General features: G+C 39.5%; 2 protein-coding genes across 2 annotated transcripts in view; one reads left to right on the top strand and one right to left on the bottom strand.

Annotated features, from left to right (window-relative positions):
• LOC109956915 (ras GTPase-activating protein 1) overlaps window positions 1–17,886 on the top strand; it is a 24,596-nt gene extending 6,710 nt beyond the window's left edge. The window contains exons 2-25 of the mRNA XM_020594385.1: window positions 5,162–5,314; window positions 6,867–7,002; window positions 7,592–7,662; window positions 8,986–9,103; window positions 9,374–9,405; window positions 9,910–9,962; window positions 10,129–10,279; window positions 10,484–10,562; window positions 10,863–10,986; window positions 11,135–11,291; window positions 11,453–11,540; window positions 11,862–11,942; window positions 12,546–12,703; window positions 12,847–12,923; window positions 13,679–13,851; window positions 13,936–14,095; window positions 14,229–14,371; window positions 15,966–16,081; window positions 16,174–16,260; window positions 16,400–16,467; window positions 16,551–16,639; window positions 16,731–16,808; window positions 17,034–17,168; window positions 17,264–17,886. Of these exons, the coding sequence (XP_020450041.1) occupies window positions 5,162–5,314; window positions 6,867–7,002; window positions 7,592–7,662; window positions 8,986–9,103; window positions 9,374–9,405; window positions 9,910–9,962; window positions 10,129–10,279; window positions 10,484–10,562; window positions 10,863–10,986; window positions 11,135–11,291; window positions 11,453–11,540; window positions 11,862–11,942; window positions 12,546–12,703; window positions 12,847–12,923; window positions 13,679–13,851; window positions 13,936–14,095; window positions 14,229–14,371; window positions 15,966–16,081; window positions 16,174–16,260; window positions 16,400–16,467; window positions 16,551–16,639; window positions 16,731–16,808; window positions 17,034–17,168; window positions 17,264–17,347 (2,611 nt within the window). The 3' untranslated portion in view covers window positions 17,348–17,886. The remainder of the gene's footprint in view (window positions 1–5,161; window positions 5,315–6,866; window positions 7,003–7,591; window positions 7,663–8,985; window positions 9,104–9,373; window positions 9,406–9,909; window positions 9,963–10,128; window positions 10,280–10,483; window positions 10,563–10,862; window positions 10,987–11,134; window positions 11,292–11,452; window positions 11,541–11,861; window positions 11,943–12,545; window positions 12,704–12,846; window positions 12,924–13,678; window positions 13,852–13,935; window positions 14,096–14,228; window positions 14,372–15,965; window positions 16,082–16,173; window positions 16,261–16,399; window positions 16,468–16,550; window positions 16,640–16,730; window positions 16,809–17,033; window positions 17,169–17,263) is intronic.
• Window positions 17,887–17,976: 90 nt separating this feature from the next.
• ccnh (cyclin H) overlaps window positions 17,977–23,125 on the bottom strand; it is a 6,576-nt gene continuing 1,427 nt past the window's right edge. The window contains exons 5-10 of the mRNA XM_020594386.1: window positions 21,875–22,088; window positions 21,578–21,741; window positions 21,141–21,211; window positions 20,900–21,005; window positions 18,677–18,740; window positions 17,977–18,556 (exon numbers count right to left, since the gene is read on the bottom strand). Of these exons, the coding sequence (XP_020450042.1) occupies window positions 18,530–18,556; window positions 18,677–18,740; window positions 20,900–21,005; window positions 21,141–21,211; window positions 21,578–21,741; window positions 21,875–22,088 (646 nt within the window). The 3' untranslated portion in view covers window positions 17,977–18,529. The remainder of the gene's footprint in view (window positions 18,557–18,676; window positions 18,741–20,899; window positions 21,006–21,140; window positions 21,212–21,577; window positions 21,742–21,874; window positions 22,089–23,125) is intronic.

Below are 23,125 nucleotides of genomic sequence, written 5' to 3'. Positions count from 1 at the left end.
GAGGAGGATGAAGTGGGAGCAAAGACTACAGGGCTATGGTCTTTCTCCATCTCAGAGAAACCGGCTTTTGTAATTTTTTAGACTGAGATAACATTTAATTCAGTTTTCTTATTCACTTAGCACAAGTGAATGCATGCAGTACATCTCTGTGTCTTCCTGTTCTGTTCGTCTTACTTGAATGGATGTCGCTTGTTGAACTTAGTGACAGGAGATGACTCTTTCAAGGTGGCAACAGGGTCACATCATCATGCCTTGTACAGATTCAGAGCAGCCTTTGCTCTGCTTTCCACATCGGAGCTCACAGTTTTTGCCCGGGCAGTAGCTGTATCAGTGGAGTAGGTGCACCTTGTGATACCACGGGACACAGGAGGGAAATGCAGCAGAGGGCAACCTCAGCGTAAGTGGGGCATAAAATCACCCTGCAACTAGATCCTCGCCTCCCCAACAATGGACTGGTAGTAACAGCTCCTGTTTATCAGCTGCGTTTTGTTTTAGGAATACAATTGTAGTTGTTAAAAAAAATGGAAAATCATATGTATGGGCGCAGTTTTAATTAGCATTATGCAGATAACATTTACCTACATGAGACATTGAAAACGGTTGGGCTCATCTGACTTTGTAGTCTGATTATGATGGAATGATGAAAATTCTCTATATTTGTGGAACCACTTGCTCAGGACACCCTAATGGAGTGCACTGACTATTCAAGAATGTTATTGGGGTGTTTAATTTGTGTATAGAAAACATGTTACAAGTTTGCAGCTCCACTGAGGCGCATGTACAATAATGCAGTGTTTGATTACCATTTGATACTGATGAGGGTTGACAGTGCATCTGTGTGCTTGTCTGAGTACAGCTGCATCCATCAAGACAGAAGAAGAAGGAGATTAACTGGGAAGAAGAAAAAAAAACACACGATATGTAATGAGAGACAGACGGACTGACTGGGAGATGAGGTCCAATCACTCAAGTTGTAGCGGCCTGTGTCTGTCCTGTCCCTGTATTACCCTGAGAGAGTCTAGGCTCCAGCAGATAGAACAGTGTGTCCAGCATGCAGTAATATTAAAGCACAATTGTATAATCTTTTATCTGAAATGAAATTTTAATGTTAGTATATTGCTTTATTTTAAAGAGTGAACGATGTACAACTGCTTCAACAATCCTGAGACTATCTAGGAACATAGTTAAGTTCTACCCAACACACTGAGTATCAGGAGTTTTTAAAAATAGTATGGTCGAATGATTTCTATCTGTAGAGTAGGCCTGTGTTGTTGTCATTTGGAACACAAAATGCTTTTGAATTCTTGGTGTCCTTTACAGACTTCAGGCTTTAACATCTGTGATATTTTAACAATAGTCTTGTTTTTTTTCTTTGTTTTTTTTTTTAAATAGATCGGTTGGCGGAGTTCGTACATGAATGGTTTTCAGCGTGACCGGCCTTGACCAGTGACTGGCCAATCATTAAGAGATTTCTAATTTTGTGCAGATCAGAATTAGAAGCGCACACACAGTGTCGCAGACCAAAAGCATAGCTTGTGCAATCTATTGATAATTATCACAATATAGCCCAATTCAGGTTATTTCTTGTTACTTTTATGCTTGACTCTAATGAACATGATGCATCAATAATTACTGTATAATCAAATAATATAAAACAAACATGAATGTGAAATGCACTACATTTACTTTGATAAAGTAACACTTTGAATGTAAGACTTTTACTTGTAATAGAGTATTTTTGCACTGTGATATTGCTACTTTTACATAAGTAAAGAATCTAAGTACTTCTTCCACCACTGTTCAGCGGTGGTGATAAAATGTGAATTTATTATTTTTTACTTAAAATTATTTAGCCACAAATCAAAAAGAAAGCAGCTACTAAGACAAAATGACTTTGCATTCCTGGATGCCCACTATTTGTAGGTATTTATTTTTATTTTACTGCCATTATTATTGTTAGACAGTATATTGGGCAAAATGAAATGATACAGTGAAATTAAAATCTCATGCACTATAGTGAAATCTGCTCATTTCCATGACCCATGTCTAATAGTGTTACCACAACAGTAGTATGTGGTGTGTGCTGTGCTCCAGTAACTCAGCCATCCTTCCTGTGTGTTTGGTAGGCGTACAATAAAAAAAAAAAAACTAACCTTCCAATTGGTTAGAATTGCCTCCTTTCCTGTGATGTGATAGGCCGATGTGCACTATCAAGCAGTGTTTCATATTGACAGTTTATCATTTTCTTATTGCTTAAACTTTATATCACGGTGAGCGTACATGAGTGCAAAAGTTAGCATCTGCTTAATTTGAAATGGCAAAGAAGAATGGGCTAAAATTACACCCGAATGGATGCAAACGCTGCACAGAGGGTACCCAAGGAAGGGTAGGGAAGACATATAAAGTATTGGAGAACATTTCATAAAAGCAGATGCAAACTTTTGCACTGATATGATTTTCATTATTTTACTACAACTTTGCTTTGTTCCACTCCCGGACAATTTTTTGTTGATGAAGGAGCATTTGGACCAGCTAAATGTACGTTAAATATTTTGTTGACTTTTTGCCATTTCAAAGTAAGGGGATACAAACTTTTGCACTCAACTGTATATAACGCTTATATCACCAAGCCCTACTACTTAGCTTTGAATTTATTTACATTATTATTTTTAGATCTTGCAGGATTCATGTCTGTATGCCACAGCTATCGCCATTTAATTAAACAGTTACATAATGCATGATAAGTATTTTCTTTCTGCAGTTACAACACAGATTAGGCTCAATATTCATGTATCCACCAAGGTATTTTAGTTTATGTTGTGGGAGCGATGTTTCTATTTCAGGAAAACTCTTCTTATATATTCTGTTCCGCAAAATATTCATTTGGACAAACTTGGCCAACTTTGATTTTATACAGTTTATCTTCTAGAAGAAGAAAACTTTGTGTTCCCTGTGGCTTAATGGTTGTTTTTTCCCAATCAAAGCTTTCTCAGCAGCGAGAAAACCACAGCTAGGAGGGTTTTGTAGGTCAGCACTACAGGCATAATCTACTACCAATATGTCACTCCTGTCTTGTGAGAGCTCTTGTGATGCAAGATTTTTAAAGTATTCCAGCCTTTAAATATAGCGAGAAGGATTGTGTACACAGTAAATCATGCTGCTCTGCTTTCTGGAGCCTAAGGCCTATATTTTACCATCTTGCACAAACTTGCTGGTCTTGGGCATGTTGGAGTTCAGTTGCTTGTTTTGATTGACAGCATTACACAATAAACTGTACCATGCATATAACCTAGTATAAGCTTAACCTAGTAACTTGTATGCACATGGGAACACCTGAAAGTGTTGCCTTCGCTTCTTGTCTCATGATGACGTAGAGGGAATGGGTGACCTGTGTGAAGGTCTGGCTCAGGATGGGGACATTTCAATGGATGATATTGTTGGTGACTTCTTGTGCTCACTCACTCAGAAGAAACATGCTTTGGTGTACTGCCATTAATTAGTAGTTGTAACCTGGTTAGTGTACAAAGCACTGCCATTTGACATGTGTGGCGAGTTGCCACAGTTCCTTGTACTATTAACAGTCTGTTTTATTTAACCACAAGAGAGCCAGGGTAAATGCCTTATCCTGAGTTTAGTGTCAGTGGAAGAGAAAAGCAGGACATCACTGTGCTGCTTGGTGTTCATGTACTGACATGACAGGACATTCCTCAAGTGGAGAGAACTGTATTCTGTCACTGCTGTCATGGCTTATGCTAATAGTCTGTTTATCATAGCACCCTTTTCATCCAGGGCAGTGTAATATTAAAAACTGGGAATTAAAGCTCCTGAGCCCCTCAGGATGGCTTTACCTCGCTCTCCAGCTGTTCTCAAACACCCTCTTCACTTCTCTTATCTTCCATATCCCCCTAAAACTCCTCATGGACACTTAACTCTCTCTTTTTCCACAAGCCTTATCGAGCTTATTTCATAATAGCAGGCTTCGTCATGCTTTTTTTTACAAATACTATAGACCTCTACTCGCCTTTACCAGATGGGAGCCCTTTAGGTCTTCTGTAAAAAGAGTTACTGCAGCACCCTATTCATCTGCTCACTGGTTTTTCCACTCACTGTCCTCTGTTCGGAGAGGCACCAGTGGCCTAAATCTGGAAAAGTGTGTTAATTTTTTACCCCAGCTGGCGAGCCCTGTCGAGCTCAGCCTTACCTGCTAAAATTTTAACCAGTGTTGTTCTTAAGTCTTTTGTTTAATTCAGGAAGCAGTAAGACTTAATAGAAACTCAAAAATAAAAAGCTTTTGGATTTCAGCCTTTAGGTGTCTCCCCTTTCCATTTGTATTAGAATCCATGACTGTGTTGTACTCCTATAAAAATAGGTAGTAAAATGTACTTGTTTCATATCTAATATCAACTTCATTATCATTTATTATCTTATATGCATGTTTCTAGAGTCTGTCAAATCCTGTCCATCTCCCATTATGATTACCTCAGAAGACTGTTGGCTGTATTGCCACAATTTTTGTGTTTGTTTTTATTTCTAGAAATATAACTTTTAACAGACATAATATACAGTGTATTGTAATAAATATTGTTACAGCATTTTGTAGAATTTTAACTATTTCAACCAGTGCTACATTAAATCAATCAAGCTGTTTAATTTACAGTGTATTTACAAATACTTTACTACTACTAGCAAGCAAGCAAGCAAAATGTATTTATATAGCACCTTTCTAAACCTAAATTACAAGGTGCTTTCTAGTAAAACAGAAAAAAAACAAATAATACCTAAAATAAAACCAGATAAATCATGACTACACAATAAAATAACAGCAAAAATGCACAATCAAAAACGAATGCATCAATCAGAGATGTTGTTAAAGGCCTGTGAATACAAGTGAGTTTTAAGAAGTGACTTAGAAACAGTCAGGTTCAGAGCAGAGCTAATATCCTGCGGCAGGCCATTCCACAGTATAGGTACACTAGTGCTTCCTTACTCAACAAGCTTATTACTTTTGTACCACAGTCCCTTTCAGTTACAGTTAAATATTGTTCAAACGTTTTCACCATTTTAGCACCACATTAAGATGCTCTTTGTGTACATCACAGACTTTATGTAGAGTCATCCGTCTCCCTTTCTTAATGATGTCCTCCCTGTCTGTCTGTTCCAGGTGGTACCATGGCAAGCTAGACCGAACCATCGCCGAGGAGCGGCTGCGACAGGCCCGGACCCCTGGCAGCTACCTCATCAGGGAGAGTGATCGCCGGCCTGGTTCTTTTGTCCTGTCTTTTCTTAGCATGACCAACGTAGTCAACCACTTCAGGTATCACAGACGTTCATTACTTGCTAACAAAAGGTTAGAAAGCCACACGTTGCAATGAAGGGGCAACCTCAGTGATGAGCTGATGCTGAAGAAAGAATGCTTAGGTTTGAAAAAGTGGTTTCCGGTGGTGCTATTGCATGCCACTTCAGCCTGTTTCTGTCAGTGATTTAAACAGATAGCAATGTTCTGTTGTTGAGAACCATGTTTTATATAATGCGTATCAACGTCCACGCTGAACTGTCTGCTGAGACTCTCAGTGCTGCGTGTGTATACGCATGAGTGCGCACCCAGAATACATGTAATGTGTGTGGGTGGACCTGAAGTAACAGAAAGAGGACAGCACACTTATCTAGCAGCAGTACGTTGGGGTGTTTTACAACCTTACAGTCAATAAAACAAGACAGATTAGGCATTACAGTCTGTCCTCCCCCCTCAACTGATATGCAATAATCAGTTGAGGATCCATTAACCCTGCAGTTCACACATAAAAGTGAAGATATGCTCTTTTAGGTCAAGGTCAAACAACATTCTCTACTTAAAAAAAAAAAAAAAAAAAAAAAACTGATCTGAGAGAGTAATAAAGAGACTTGTGGGTGGTTTAGTGTGGGCCCATGATGTCACTGATACTGAAAGCAGGGAGCCTTTCTGTAAGTGAAGTATGAACATAAGGTTAATTACGTACACCTCAAAAGGTTGTTGCCCTTAGGTTGCGCATACATCGAATAAGTTATAGTATAGTGTGTTTGTAATAAACCCTCAGTCAGAGGTCCACTCAACTGAGGAGCAGAGAACTATCCGTCCATCCATTCATCCATTTTCTATACCGCTTATTCCTGAATAGGGTCGCGGGGGGCCCTAGAACCTATCCCACCTGACATCAGCCGAGAGGCGGGGTACACCCTGGACAGGTTGCCAGTCTGTCACAGGGAGTAGAGAACTAGTAACTCTGTAATGGGATATGGTTCAGTGCAGTATTTTCCTGTGCTATGGTAATTGTTCACTGTAGTGCTTTTCTGATTCTGTCTTTCTCTCACTATCTGAAATCCTGTTTAGATAGACATCTACTATTTTCTTTTGGCTAAGGACTATGGTACAGATATTACATCTTAATAGTGTATTTGAGTTATAAGTGGGTGACATATTAAAAGGCAAACCAAAATAAAGAGCCACAGAGCCATTTTACAAAAGATAATCCCTCATTTGGTGTTTTGATCATGGTGGTGGAGACGCTGTCTAACATGTAGGTCCACTATCTCCCAGATCTGTTCAACCGAGTTGAGATCTGGTCACTATGAAGGCCACAGTGTATGATTCATGTCTTTTTCATACTCATCAAACCATTCAGTGAACCCTCGTGCCCTATGGATGGAGGCACTGTCATCCTGGAAGAGACCACTCATTTATTCAGGTTTTTCCTTTGATTTGTCACTGTCAGTAGTGTACAGGAGCACTGATGGAAAAACGGCACACACTGCCTTCACTGCACAGAGATTAGTCTGTATTTAAAAATAACTATGCTGTCTTTTGTTGTTTTTGTGTTTTCTTTCAACAGGATAATCGCCATGTGTGGAGACTATTACATTGGTGGGCGACGCTTCTCTTCTCTATCAGACCTGATTGGTTACTACAGCTATGTCTCTTGCCTGCTAAAAGGAGAGAAACTGCTATCACCAGTGGCACCCCCTGAGGTGAGACTGACTTGGTACACAGCATACAGTGGACTCCAAAAACAAAACTATAGTAAGAATTTTCCATCCATCCATTGTCTATACTGCTTATTCCTGAATAGTTCTGCAGGGGGGCTGGAGCCAATCCCAGCTGACATTGGGCGAGAGGCAGGGTGCACCCTGGACAGGTCGCCAGGCTATCACAGAGCTGACATATAAACAAACAACCACACATCCACACTCACTTCTACAGGCAACACATGAAATATATTTTTTATTTTATTCAAATATTTGAAATTCATTGCCCATCCCTAGTTTAAAGCTGAGTGGGAAAAATGGACCTTTTCAGGTTAACTTGAAGTCAGCCTGGATTCCTTTATGTTGTCGCTAGCTGAATGTACAAGGGAGTCTCTTTAAATCTTTCTTTTACCTTTTTTCTTTTGCCTTCAGGCAGTATTTAGACCTGTTTAAGGCAAAGCTCAAGCTGATGCTAATTACCTTTTTTTTTAGCTGAGTATGTTATCTCTCAGAGGGAGATGTATTACAATACTCACTTTTATGGAATGATTAGGGGATTTAACATGAATGTGTTTTTCGGATGCTTCCACAGCCTGTAGAGGACAGGAGGAGAGTCAGGGCCATACTCCCATACACCAAAGTGCCAGATACTGATGAGATCAGGTAAGTACCTGTGCTTATTTATACAAAAGAGAGTTTCCTTTTCTTATACTTGTACTATAACATTTTCATATCCAACCAGTTGCTTTCCAAGAAGTACTCTCATAAATATTATGCATAATCTTTGAGACAAAGATGAGCACGAATGTTTTCGTGGGCTTAAAAATATAGTATTTATGTGTATTGCTTCACAAGAGTCACAGGTCTGTTTTCCCTTTACAGCAAAAAATTACAGTTTTATATCTTTATGTTTGAAGCCTGAAATGTGGCAAAAGGTCGCAAAGTTCAAGGGGGCCGAATACTTTCGCAAGGCACTGTACAAGGGAGTCTCTTTAAATCTTTCTTTTACCTTTTTTCTTTTGCCTTCAGGCAGTATTTAGACCTGTTTAAGGCAAAGCTCAAGCTGATGCTAATTACCTTTTTTTTTAGCTGAGTATGTTATCTCCCAGAGGGAGATGTATTACAATACTCACTTTTATGGAATGATTAGGGGATTTAACATGAATGTGTTTTTCGGATGCTTCCACAGCCTGTAGAGGACAGGAGGAGAGTCAGGGCCATACTCCCATACACCAAAGTGCCAGATACTGATGAGATCAGGTAAGTACCTGTGCTTATTTATACAAAAGAGAGTTTCCTTTTCTTATACTTGTACTATAACATTTTCATATCCAACCAGTTGCTTTCCAAGAAGTACTCTCATAAATATTATGCATAATCTTTGAGACAAAGATGAGCACGAATGTTTTCGTGGGCTTAAAAATATAGTATTTATGTGTATTGCTTCACAAGAGTCACAGGTCTGTTTTCCCTTTACAGCAGCCTGGAAAGCACATCATCTGACTTGTTAATGAAAAACAGTCTTGTTCCCGTCATTAAGCTGCAGTAGGCACATTCACTGATCCCAGCTACCCCTGATTTTCTAAATCTGATAAACAGCTGTCTGAAGTCAACCTTGACCCTGAGTCTGCCAGTGAGGCACAGGATAAACTGAGTAGACAGACATGCACTTACCTCAAATGTTATAATTTAGAGGAGACACCTGCTGGTAATGCTTTGGTATTACAGTCAGCACAAAGGAAACACACATTTGACAATTTCTTTACAAATTTGTTACAAATTTGATTGGTTGAAGTTATATATTTGATCCCAAATTCCCTTCACATGCTCAACATTGCAGTGCGTTAATGAACCAGCAGGGAGGAAGAGAGTGTGATATGACAACCTATGTATCGCAGAATGGCTTTTACACATTTCTTTATTTTTGCCTTTTTACGTAATGACACAATATTATCCCTTTTTCTAAATGACTCAATGGATGTTCAGCTTCCTAAAGGGGGACATGTTTATTGTTCACAATGAACTGGATGATGGCTGGATGTGGGTGACCAATGTTCGCACAGAGGAGCAGGGCCTCATTGTGGAGGATCTGGTGGAGGAGGTGGTAAGTACAGCACAATATGGGAAAGCTATATATTTTTTTAGATGATGTGTAAAACATTAAAGAAATATACTGAGTCAAGACAAAACTGATAGTGGCATCTTATGTGGATAAAAACAAACCAATGTGAGCTGAATATGATATGTCATACCAAAGTGGCATCAGTGTAGTACCCAGGGTTGTGATATTATATAATGACAGTCCATAGATGTTACAGAAACTGCAGTCATTGGTCCCTTAGTTGTTTGTCTTTCCTTTTCTGGTACCTTTCAGGGGCGGGAGGAGGATCCACATGAGGGAAAAGTGTAAGTTGTATTCCACTGATCCCACTTTTTGTGGTGTTTAATATCTGAACAGAATGAGCATTCACACACATACAGAGCATCTTACTAGTTACAATTGCTCTGTGATGCAGCAGCATACAGAATATCCATTCTGTTAGTTCAGCCTTTGTGTTTGCGTCTTTGTACCCAACCTAGTTTGCTTATTCCTTAAGATAAAAATTATGTTTTTATATTTACTGCATAGCATGTAAATTATATTTCATTGTTGTCTTCTCATATATGTCCTTAAGCATTGACAAAGTTTCACTGAGTAAGTGACTCTACCTACAAGAAATGTGAGCAAGTCAGCAGTTAGTCATTTTACTCTGATGAATGTCCCCAATAGAGTTTTCCATTAGTAAAGACTTCAGAGTGGAGAGATGGAGTTGTTGCAGTAGGCACTACTGAACATCTGCATTTTGTTGATTGTGCTAATTCAGTTGTCTGTCCCTCTTCTTTGTTTTGTTCTTGTTGGACCTCTGACAGCTGGTATCATGGAAAGATCACCAAGCAAGAGGCCTACAACTTGCTGATGACAGGTACATTCCTCTTTGCCTTTCATTAGGCCAAGGTTATTAATCACTTGTGACATTAGCATGGATTCTTTTTGTTGGAAATATATTCTGAAGATCAGTCTATTTATCAAAATATACTGCTGAGCATGCACTAAAATCTCTCCCTGTGTTGTTCCCTCACATTTCATAGTTGGCCAGGTGTGCAGCTTTCTAGTCCGGCCATCAGACAACACACCTGGGGACTACTCCCTCTTTTTTCGCACCAATGAAAACATCCAAAGGTTTAAGATCTCCCCCACCTCCAACAATCAATACATGATGGGAGGGAGGTACTACAACAGGTATGTGTAGTAATGTATTCTGTCCACGTTAAAACTGTATATGTGTATTCTTGTACACAGGTCTCTTGAAAAGGAGTCTTGCTTAATTACAGGACTAATGTTAAGTAAATAACATGGATTGTAGCATTTATGATGTTGTAGTCAGTGTGTATTGCATGTTTTGACTTGCAGATAATCATCTTGTTTGCTCTTTCACTCTGGCAGTGTTGATGACATCATCGACCATTACAAGAAAGAACAGATTGTTGAGGGCTACAACCTGAAAGAACCAGTTTCAGTACAGGTAGCTACCGTTGTATATGCACATTGCATTATTGGAATGTGTGAGTCTGTATTTGTGATTTAATGGGATGACATCTGACAATATAAGGGATTTGATCAGACTTGTTGGTGCTAATGTTGAGTGCAAGTGTAACTAAAATATATGTGTGTATTTTGAATAAAATAAATTGTATCAGACATTTGTATTAGGTGTTTGTTTTTCCTCACAATTTAGATTTCTTAGAATTTCTCTTGTTTGAATGGAACTGATTTTGCCTTTGTGGTTAAACGATGGTTTGATCTGTTTTTGTGTTTACTGTAGCACCAGGAACAAGTACTTACCGACACAGTGGATGGAAAAGAAATTTATAACACTATCAGACGGAAAAAAAAAGAGGCTTTCTACAAAAACATTGTGAAGAAAGGCTACCTCCTGTTCAACAAAGGTATACAGTATATCTGTCCAGTACAAGATTTTTAATAAACTTTCAGTAGCTCTTTGTGATATGATGATTCATTTTATCTTGTTATGTGTTTAGGGCATTAAGGATCTACCATTTTAATAAACCTTTCTCTGGTCCCTCTCACATTCAGGAAAAGGCAAACGGTGGAAGAACCTTTATTTCATTCTGGAGGGTAACGACGCCCAGCTCATCTACTTTGAGAGTGAGAAGAGAGCCACCAAACCCAAAGGGCTAATTGACCTAAGTGTGTGCTCTGTGTATGGTGTGCATGACAGTCTGTTTGGCAGGTGAGATGTCAGAATATCATTCCTGATTGAATTTTGTCACGTTTGCAGGAAATACTGCCACTGAGCTATAAAGACACAGTTGCCTGGACACCACACTGAAGAAAACCATTTTTAAGAATATAAAGTAATATAAAGTCTTATTTTCTATTCTGCTTTTTCAGGCCAAATTGTTTCCAGATTGTTGTCCAGCACTTTAGTGAGGAACAGTACATATTCTACTTTGCGGGAGAGGTTCCAGAGCATGCACAGGTAATATGTCACTGATAACCATCTCATCAAACAGGCTGGACACATGCACATTTATTTGGTCCAGATGCTGAGTCCAAAAATCTTAAACCGAATGATTGTTTTATTAAAAGGGCATGTAACACTGTGAACTGGTTCTCTCTTTCTTCATCATATGTGAAAGACAGCCAGCCTTATAAAGCCAGTCATTTTATATCATTCATGAAACAAACAAATATAAACAGTGCGAACAGTTTACAGTGTTGTGAGTTCTTACAGAGACAGAGCCTATGACTGCTTCTTACAAAAATCTGTGACAATGTTCTCTTTTTTTTTTTTTTGCAGGATTGGATGAAATGCCTTCAAACATTCTGCAGTAACCTAAGGAAAACCACTCAGCCCACCTCTAACAAGAGGCTTAGACAGGTACATTTATCATGAGCCAGTGCATGTCCATGCAGAAGTAAAGCAGTAGATGGTCAAATCCAACAAGCCAGTAAAACAGTATTTGTCACTCAGGTGTAAAAACCTTGTAAAAGCAAAATTTGAAAGTCAGAATTGTTTAAATTTGAGCACAACTGTAACAGAAGTTCATGTGATTAGGATGACTTCTAGTTGTTTGGAAGGTCTTGGGTTCATATCTGAAATGGTTACATGCATTTATTAAAAATACAAACACTAAATGGTCTTTTATCCCAGCTGGCTTGACATATATATGAGTACTGCCACTGTAACACAAGTCAGTCTTATTAAAATATAATTAACATTATTCCCATGATTAGCTTGACTCCAATTTTTGTTTCAAATCCTTCATCCATGTTCATCCCACGTTCTCTTTATTTTTAGATGAGTTGGATAGTCCGTTACATATGTTAAACTTTTTGATGCTGTTTTCAGTCCACATCTTCTATAGATGGCATGCAGCTATTAGCATTTATTAGTGGGGAACATTTAAGGGCTGTGTTTGTCTTGTTATTACAGCCTATCCCTACATATGCTGTATGTGCTAAATCTTTAATTTTCTCTCAGGTGAGCAGTCTGGTGCTGTATGTGGAGGAGGCCCACAAGCTGCCGGTGAAGTATTTCACCAGTCCCTACTGTAACATCTACCTGAACAGTGTCCAGGTGGCTAAGACGCACCCTAGGGAGGGCCAGAACCCCGTCTTCACTGAAGAGTTCATCTTTGAGTATGTCACAAACCTGCTTGTATATGTTCCTTCTCCAGTTCTTCCACCTGCTGTTCCTGACATTCCCAGCAAAATATAACTTTGACCTGATAACGTTTTTCTCCACTTCTTTGCAAAATGACACAATACTTTATCTGTTTCAGTGACTTGTCAAGTGAAATCAACAGATTTGAAATCAGCCTCAGCAACAAAACAAAAAAGAGCAAAGAAAGTGACATCTGTGAGTACATCTGAATAGAATCAGATTTTCAGATTCATTTTATCTGTCATGCACCAAATTGACAAGCCGACACTTAAAAGACACTACAAATACTATTTATTCCATGAAAAAGAAAACATTTTCACACTTTACTATAATATCCTCATATTACAAAATAGAAGAAGCAGCTCTGTCTTCTTTCTAGTGAGCCAGTGCTCAGGCAGGCTCACAACTCTATTCCAGAGTTGAAACATGTCATTCCTATGTCTGACATTTGAAGGTTCCCATATCTCTGCTAATAGCTTAAACTGGTGTAAATGTTTGAACTCCCAAAATGCACAAATTGCTCTATAATGTATTGTATTACCCTTCACCTGTTCACGGACCCCCCTGATGTCTGCTACGTAATCAGATGCATGATTTAACTACAAAAACCCAAATCTTTACATATTTTTACCTTATTAAGCACTGATCCCAAAGCTCTACCTGCAGAGTTAACTAGAATATTGATAGTATCTTTAAAAGTGAGATGCTCATCCAAAATAAAATGTAAACATTTATATTGTTAACCATCTGACAATACTGACGAGCCCCAGCTTTACTTTTTGTAACTAATTTCTTCTGAAAATGTACCACTTGTGTTTTATCCTGATTTATTTTTAGTGTAGTGTTAGTCTCTGCATTCACATCATCTCTTTTTGATTCATTTCACAACTCACCTTTCTCCCACCTTTTCTTTCTGTCTTCCTCCACACCTCAACGGCTCTCCCTCTCAGTGTTCATGCGTTGCCAGCTGAACCGTCTGCAGAAAGGCCAGATGATTGATGAGTGGTTCCCTCTCAGCTCCCATGTGCCTCTGAAGGGCATCGAGCCGGGCTCATTACGCGTACGTGCCCGCTACTCCATGGAGAAGATCATGCCCGAAGAGGAATATAGCGAGTTCAAAGAGGTCTGGTTTACCGAAAAGTGCTTTTGACTCTCTGCTCTGTTCACTTTAAATCACAATGATGTCATTGCTGTGTGCCCTCTGCAGATGATCTTACAGAAAGAGTTCCATGTCATCTACGCTCTGGCCCATGTGTGTGGTCAGGACCGCACCTTACTGGCAAGCCTCCTTCTGCGGATCTTCAGACATGAGAAGGCTGAAGCCCCCCTACTCAGGACACTCAATGACAGAGAGATTAATATGGAAGGTAAGAAACAACACCAGCGCTCTGCACCCCAGTCTGCAGTGTTTTGCAGGGCTTATCTTATTATTTTGGTTTATTTGTTGAGAAATCTGTAGAACCATGTCCTTAACCTTCTCTGCTTGTGCACTGTTACCAGATGAGGCCACAACATTGTTCAGAGCAACCACACTGGCCAGCACACTGATGGAGCAGTACATGAAAGCCACAGCCACACCATTCGTCCACCACGCTCTCAAAGACACAATCCTCAAGATCATGGAGAGCAAACAGTCATGTGAGGTAAAGATCTACAAAGGATCTTTAAATGTCTCCACGCTGTTTCCCCCCAGCACTTACCAGTGGTACAAGGATAAGACCATGACATTTAGGTCATATCAGTGCAGTCACTCCACAATTATAAATTGCTATTTATATGTAAAGAAAAAGCTGAATGCATGACACAGCATCAACATGGCTGAGTTCTCAAGGCTGCTGCTCAAGGCTGCTCTTTGAACCTTAATGTCATGATGAATATTCCAGAACACTGGTTTTTTTTTGTATTCTTTATTTACGGATTAGCTGAGAACTAGTGTTGTCACGATACCAACATTTTGGTACCGGTACCAAAATGTATTTCGATACTTTTGGATAGTTTTTCAGATAAAAAGAGAAAGCAAAAAATGTCATTACTGACTTTATTTTAATAGAAAATCTTAGAATAACATCAAAATAAAATTCAAAATACTAGGCTTTTCTTATTGCACTCAAAAAAAATGTCTATGTTTGATAAGAACTCTTTATCTTGTGTTGCACACTTAAAACTACTGAACTATTGCATTTGAAAAGGGCACATGTCATGAGTAAATTACCTGTCGTTCCCTGAACTCAGTGTGCAGGTCTGGGTGCTTGTGCCCTTAGCCATGCATGTTTTAAAACATCGTTTACACAATGGCGCATCAACGTTAAATGCCTCTCCTTGCTCATTTGTTTTTATGCCGAAGTACTGCCATATAGCACTTCGCGCCCCTCGTTTGTCCACAAGTTGGGGGGTGGTGACTTTTACAGCAGCCATTCTCCTCTCCGTGCTCCTCTCTCTCTCTCTCGCTCTCTCCCTCTCCAACGTCTCTGCTCTCTCCAAGCTTTCCTCCTGCTCCGTTTGTTGCTCCAGTCCACGCTGCTCAGTGAGCAGAGGACGAGGAAGCTGTTTCCTGCTCTGTTTTCCTCTGTTGCGGGCGGGCGCTGCGAGCCGGCGCTGCAAGTACCGGTCCCATCCAAATGCAGTATAGTACCATTTTAAATGCCTCAGTACCGCGGTACCATACTAGTACCGGTATATCGTGCAACACTACTGAGAACATATCACCAGCTACAAAGATATTCAGTAGTCTTGCAGTTAGAGAGCACTGAAGGTTTGCTGATAGTTAACCACGACTTACAGGCTTTCCATTCTTGTTGTCCTTTTTCAATAACTATATGTTAAAAAGCATACTGTACATGGCAACAGAGATAATCTAAGTATTAAAACAAAAGGTTGAATAGGAGATCACACATCCTTTTCCTTACACAGTAGACCCATGTGTCAGGACACAGTTCTTACAGAGTTCAAACATCCATTAAAACAAATGTCTCGGTATATAAATTTCATTTCATATTTTGTCGCTGTTTGTCTTAATTTCTCTTGTGGCGCTTTAAGGTGAATATAACAAATGCATTTACTATATTTATTAGTACTACATGACATGATGCACTTAACTTTTGTTAGATGCTGTTACTTTAAAATAAGATGAATGCTTTTGTCATAGTTCACTATGTTATGAATGTGAATTAATTCACCTTTATCTCTTTGTCCTTCTTTCCCCCATCTCTCTTTCTTTCTACATATTCTTGTGTCAAGTTGAACCCTTCCAAACTGGAAAAGAATGAGGATGTGAACCTGAATCTGGCCCATCTTCTCAACATTCTGTCTGAGCTTGTGGAGAAGATCTTCATGGCTGCTGAGATCTTACCACCGTAAGCACATATACACAGTGTTGTCCTGTTTCATGGGTAGATCACTTAAACCCATTTAATCAGTCATTATCTCTCTATGATGACCCATCCAGGACATTAAGGTTCATCTATGGCTGTCTCCAAAAGTCTGTGCAGCAGAAATGGCCCACTAACACCACCATGCGGACGAGAGTTGTAAGGTAAACAAACACAAATAATGCTGGACACACTTCTAGGTGAAAAAGCTGTCATTTCTCTTTGTTTGTATTTACTCTCCATTACTATTACAACTTTTGTTTGTTCTTGTTCAGTCTAACTTAATACATCATCTTCTTTCAGTGGCTTTGTCTTTCTAAGACTGATCTGCCCTGCCATCCTCAACCCCAGGATGTTCAACATCATTGCTGGTGAGCATTAACTCAGACCAACTTGTACATGAGTTGTTACATGAGTGACAATGTGTGTTCTGCACTGCCATTTCTTCCCGCAGACCCTCCATCTTCAACAGCAGGCAGGACCCTCACACTGGTGGCCAAGTCTGTCCAGAACCTGGCTAACCTGGTCGAATTTGGTGCTAAAGTATGACTTTTAGTATTCAGTAGATATTTTATTTTATTTTTATTTTTTAAGTGGACACGTCAACATTGCAGCTGTGTTTGCTCTCAAACAGGAACCCTACATGGAGGGTGTGAACCCTTTCATCAAAAACAACAAACAAAGGATGATCATGTTTCTGGATGAGTTAGGGGTGAGTCACAATTATTGGTTCTGGTTCACAAACTGATAACATTTACATTCATTCATATATTTATTTTTGGGAAAAAAATACCTTCTATAGTTTCGTCGTCTTATTTTGGGGGTGTGATGCTTTTCACTGTCATTAGAGAAGAACAATGTGTTTGGTTTTCTTTGTTTTTTTTGTCACCAATAAGAAGAAGAAGAAGCTTAGAAACATTATTAACTGTATTTCTAGAATGTCCCTGACCTGCCTGAAGCCACAGAGCACTTTAGGACAGACCTGTCCCGGGACCTGGCCGCACTGCATGAGATCTGTGCCACGCACTCAGATGAGCTCCGCACACTGAGCAACGAGAGGGGAGCACAGCAGGTAAGAGAACGATAACATCACAGCAGTGCACACACAGGATGATTAATGTTGTCCCATCTCAGAAGATGCATCTAATTCCTGTTTCTTCTCTGCAGCATGTGTTGAAAAAGCTGCTGGCCATCACAGAGCTCCTCCAGCAGAAGCAGGCTCAGTATGCCATGTCCAACAGCAACAGGTAGTACCGCACTCCTCCTCTTCTCCCATCTTCCCATCCTTCCGTCAAGTCTCCTTCACCGGAGTGCAGCACAGAGGAGATCTAGCATGCTCTACCCTCATCACCATGGCAACTCCTCCACCACCACCCTCCATCATGTCCTCCTGTGATAGTCCTGCCCATCCCCATCTTGTCCTGTTCACCACAGCAGAGCTATGCAACAACAGCAGCTGAGTACAAAAACCAATGCAGTACTTTAAATAAATAAATAAATAAAAATTGCACCAGACAGCTGTATGCACAGGAAAAATCATTTCCCCCCCATAAACTGTGTTCATGATTCTGACTTGGGTAAATTTCAGTCCCTTCATCATGAAGGCCAAATATTAAGATATTACAAAAATTTAAAGTTTGTTTGTACCCACAGGTTGCCAAAGAGTGTTCTGTTTCCTTGCTCATCATGAGGAAACTGACATGAATGACCTAGTTCTCTCTGCCCCCTTTTCTGGTAACTGGATTATGAGCTGTAATGCTTTTTTATACTGTAATTAGTGACCGAGTTATTTTAAAGTTGTGACAGTATCTGCAAAGTGCTGAAACGAGCATGTCTGTCAATTTGTTCTTTTTCTTTCTTTGTTTTCTAGATAGGAATGAAGTCTTTCAGAAAAGTATGGTTATTTTATATTAAGAATACATTCTCTTGCTGGAATCGTGAGTATATAAGTGAGATGAGCTGAAATTTTTTTTCCCTCTGACTATCAGCTATTTCACGATTTGGTAAAGTCTTTTTTTGAAACTTCTCGGTGCCAGATGAGAGACATAATCAGAGAAACCAAGTAAAATGAAAGTGTTTACAGCAGTACATTTTTTGGAATAGTTCAGACTGTATCAGACGTGCATGCACTTATTAAACAGTTTTTGTAAAGTAGATTATGGAGTTGTTCATTGTCCCCTGACAAAGGTGGAACCGTATTGATATACTATCATGGGTTACCTTTAAGGAATATTTTACCATTCTGGTTTTAATCTACAGAATAGTGAAGAGAATATGTAAAAAAATATATATTCTAACTCCAGAACAAATGTAAACAAAATACTGACTGCAGTGTCAGGTAGAAAAGTAAATATTTACACTAGCAGGCTTGACCACTTCCCTTGACACTTCAGTCTTGGAATTAAGTAGTATAATAAAACTTTCACATAGAGCTCATATCAGGTCTTCATCAGTCCAGTCCTGAAATGAAACAAAGTTTTTGGTTATTTAGGAAGAACTCTACAACAAGTAAGCAGTTAAACGTGAATCAAAGTTTGCCTAAATGTCAGCCTGTAGCTGACACAATAAATACTGTCTCACCTCTTCTGCCAAACGGGGTTGTTTTGCTACATGGCCATCTTCTTCATATCCTCTCTTTCGTTTGCTGCAATACAAAAATAATTTTACTATGAGCAGTTTTGTAAGACATCTCTGAATCATAAGTTGTCTTTGCAAGGCACAACTGTTGGTGAACTCTGTTCCACATCTTCAGCCCTCAAGTAATTAGTCCTTTTAAGACCATTATCAGCACTTGTTTAGGTAAATAGTGCTACATCTAGTGTCCACTACACCTTCATGATCACCATCAGTAGTGGTAGTTTCCTATCTCATTTCATGTTCAATCGCTGTATCATGTAGTCTAATATACACAGACTTTGATAGCTCTGCTTCAGAAGCATTTTAGTACTTGCCAAAACGGAGTAATTTATCAGCATGTGCCTTTCAGAAACATGTCCACTTTGTCTTACAGGACAGAGTGCACCATCATGTCACTGGCTGCTGCCATCCAGGTAATGTGAGATTTAACAGATTTTCACCTGAGCACAGTGTGTGGCAGTCAGACCGCACAGCCAGCCAAAGTGAGGCCTCACCCCATAAGGTGCACAACTGAGTATCTTAAGCATGTGGCCTAGATTCCTGACAGTTAAAATGCAATATGGCTGTTCTCCATGGGAAACCACTTGCTGCATATCTGAATACTGTCCTTCCAAAGCCTTTTCCAGACTGCTTCAGACACCAACAGCATGTGTTGAACTGATGGAACTTTGACAAGAAGCCTTGTCAGTTTAGACCCTGAAGAGATGATTTCTATGAAGATGGACCTGAGATACAGTCAACTGCAGAAATGTCTGAACTTATTTTATCTTGGTATGCCTGCCACTCCCTCAACTAGTAATGAAGCCAGAGGAATGGGGCACCCTGATAGACAACTCCTTTGCTTGGACAACAAACCTGTGAGGACATTAGAGGGAGGCGAGCCAAAGCGTTGAAGTAGCATTTTCTGCCGTCATCAGGGAATTTAAACATAGCACCTCTCTCCAAGATGACAAGCCTTAACTCCTGTTCTACATGCCATCCTCTCACCCCCATCACCTGTTAAGATAAGCTCTTCCTTCAGACCATTAACAACTTCCACTGTCTTTGTTTATGAACTACCACACAGCACTGGAACCACTTGTTACATTTTTATATGCTGCTTTGTTTGTTGATATTACATACTTAGGCTTGTATAGTAGTAAGATGTTTGTATATGATATAGCTCAACAGTGCTGAGAGCTTGTTTGTAGGAGATACCTGTAAGCTGTCCTGTGCATGTGTTAACCTTGAATGGATCCTGCTATCGTGTGTGGGCCTACATATATGCTGCTCTAACAAATGTCACCTAAACTCCCCCTATGCCTTGGGATGTGAATGAAAGCTTTTGTGCATTTGCAGTCTCTTGCTCTCCCACCATCACAGGTGGTGTTTCAGTACACCTCTGCAGCGACTGTTCGCATATAGATCTATCCTCAGCAGTCATGCCACGCATAGATTTATCAGCCTAACAGCTGTAAGGGTGGCCCTTGTGCATCTCCTGATGATTCAAGCAGCTGCAAAGTCTGAATCTGTGCCTGTCATAGCGCAAGAGTTTACCAAGCTGTTTACTGTAGCTGCAATAAGATACCACAGACCTCACCAAGCATTAACAGGCAATTGACAAAAAAGAAGTAATAACAAATGAGCCTAAAAGTTTCCTCATCAGCGATACCAATAATCAGCTGTGCTACATGGAATGGGAATGTGGCATACTATTGTACTTTCTTTCTGTATTTCATACAGCTGATGATAGTGTGTTCCTTTTTATTTTTCTACCTGATAATGAACCTTGAACCTTTTGCATCTTAGATATGACAACCTGGCTAAAATAAAAAAACAAAAACAAAAAACTGTTCCTACATTTGACATTGGAAACCTGCCGTTGATCACTTGGGTGTGGGGTATAGCAGTTCAATCTATGATTACAAAAACTACACAGTAAAATCGGTATTTTTACACCGAGACAAAACTTTGACTTTAAATGACACCACTAATTGCATGTTAATGAGGACTAGATGGACTGATGGTGAACATCTATTTTTGCTTTGTGTTCTTAAGGTTTCTCACCTCCATAATAAACTCACATATTCTGTCATTTAATAACTACATACAGTATAGTGTGGCAATATATTGTTAAATGCTCTGTGTATACCTTAAAAACATGCACGGGTCACTTCATCTTCTTACCTGCTTGAACTGGCAACCTCTGCATGGATCCTCTCCAACTTTTGTTTGTAAATATTCACCTCCTCTGGTTTGGGAACCTCATACTTCTTGACAAGGGTTTTCATCCCTGGGATAAACGGAGAAAACATTCACTTGAATCTTGAAGAGAACCTGTTCTGTGTGTGTGACACAATGGTACAGCTCAAAACAGATCTCAATATCATCATCTTGTGGTGTCAGATTGAAAGTGCAGTTTACTCACGTCTCATTGAGTCGTACATCTTTGAGAGAGCCTCTTTGTCCTCTTTCAGTCCCAAGCATTCAGTCAGGTAGCTAGGCATTCCAAGCAATAAGAAAGGCCTCACATTAATGACTATGCAGCCAATGAGCAGGACTTTGACTTTTCACACATGAAATTTTAATAATGCTGACATTTTGGTGTAATATACAAACACAACAAGCGTAACACATGCCACATATGTCAGACATTTAAAAAGTTCAAATAAGATTTAATTTTTTTTTATTAGGGTCCAATTTTTCCCATTTGCAAAATACCATATCTGAATGTGTCTGTTTGCAGTTAATGATCATGAAGAGGAAAATAAATCTAAATGTGGCTTCTGCTTTACCAGAATGAAGAAAGCTACACATTCTCATTTGATTCCCTGACAGTAAAGCCAAATTGATTCAGTGACCCACCTCTCCATGTTGAGACTGGCTCTTGAAGCGCTGTTCAGGATAGCGGTCAGAGCAATCTGGGAGGGGGGAAACAACAGGCCTGCATCAGTCATGGCTGCCTGTGTCAGAAAGTCATCAGCACTCTTCCTCAGTGACTCTGGGTTGTCCAGCGTAGGGTATCTTGTCTGAAAGACAAGCACACAATACCTCACAGTAGTAAAACAAATGATAATGTGAAATTTGAAGTGAACTAGATTTGCACTGTTACCATTTATAATCACAATGGTAATATTCAAAGCTCTCCACGAGTCCACCTACCTTGAGGTCGATGAGTAGGCCCTCCAGGGGTCTGTAGGGGCTGTGGACCACCAGGTGGAAATTGAGCTGTTGGATTAACAGCAGCTCATACTCCAGGATTTGATCGAGAACTCTTTCCTGTCCTGCTGGAGTCTCATGCTGAAGGTTGCCCACAAACTGGCTGCTGGACACGTTGAACTCATCCACTTTACAGGCCAGGTACGCACACGTCAGCCTGAAATGTGAAGTGAATTTGAAATAGGTTGTGTTGCCTGGCTGGTTTAAGGCTGAACAAAGTATTATGGTGATGTATGTCTGCTTTAAAATAGTTGGAATGCAAAGAATATAAGGCAAACTTAATTATGACCAAACACAACTCATAAATTCTAAAGGATTCATTTTTAATTATCCAATTAAAAAGGGCATTTATAATACACTGAGATGAGGTTGGGCAAGTATTCACAAAAAAAAGTGTTGAGTTAACATCTAACATCAGTCTACAGTAAAAGGATTTTCCCCTATGTGGAGCTACTTCATTTGGGCTAAAAAGTACATACAACATATGTCTTGAAATTACAAAGGAATGTTATTTTCCCAACATTGAAGATCTGCTAAAATATTGGAGACTGGCATATTAAGTGTATACACTTTCAAAATTGGTTGGTAATGTCATGTGTCTGCTCTGAATTTCACCACTTCCAGCATTTACACAACTGGAACATTTAACCCTCAGCTAGGACTAACTGGTCATTCAAGCTTACAAAATGCTTATTGAATTTCCCCTCAAACATACAGTTGGATGCAAAAGTTTACACTCCCTTAGTCTGAAATGGCAAAAAGAATAAAAGAGTTTTAAGAGGGCTGTACATAGCAGACAACCAAGCAATCTAGTAGACTTGGAACAAGTATGTCATGAAGAATGGGCTAAAATTACACCTGAAAGGTTAAAAACACTGCTCAGATGGTACCCAAAGAGATGTAGGTTAGGGAGGACACAGAAAGTATTAGAGAACATTTCATAAAGCGTGATAGAAATGTTTCCATCTTTTACATTTTATATACTCCCTTACCATTTTTTTTTTACCTCTGTTGATGAAGAAACGTTTGTGGTAGCTGAATGTGCATTAAATATTATGTTGTTGAGAAAATAATCTTTGTCTTACTTTTTGCCATTTCAAAGTAAGAGGATGCAAACTTTTCTGCCTAATACCGTTTACACAGGAGTCAATGTGGCGGTTGTTTGGCACTCGTGTCACTCTGCAGCTCACTGTG

This window comes from Monopterus albus, unplaced genomic scaffold (assembly GCF_001952655.1).
Source record: "Monopterus albus unplaced genomic scaffold, M_albus_1.0 scaffold23.1, whole genome shotgun sequence".
Lineage (NCBI taxonomy): Eukaryota > Metazoa > Chordata > Actinopteri > Synbranchiformes > Synbranchidae > Monopterus > Monopterus albus.
Note: the sequence above shows the minus strand (reverse complement) of the source record. Positions and strands in the feature narration are given on the sequence as shown.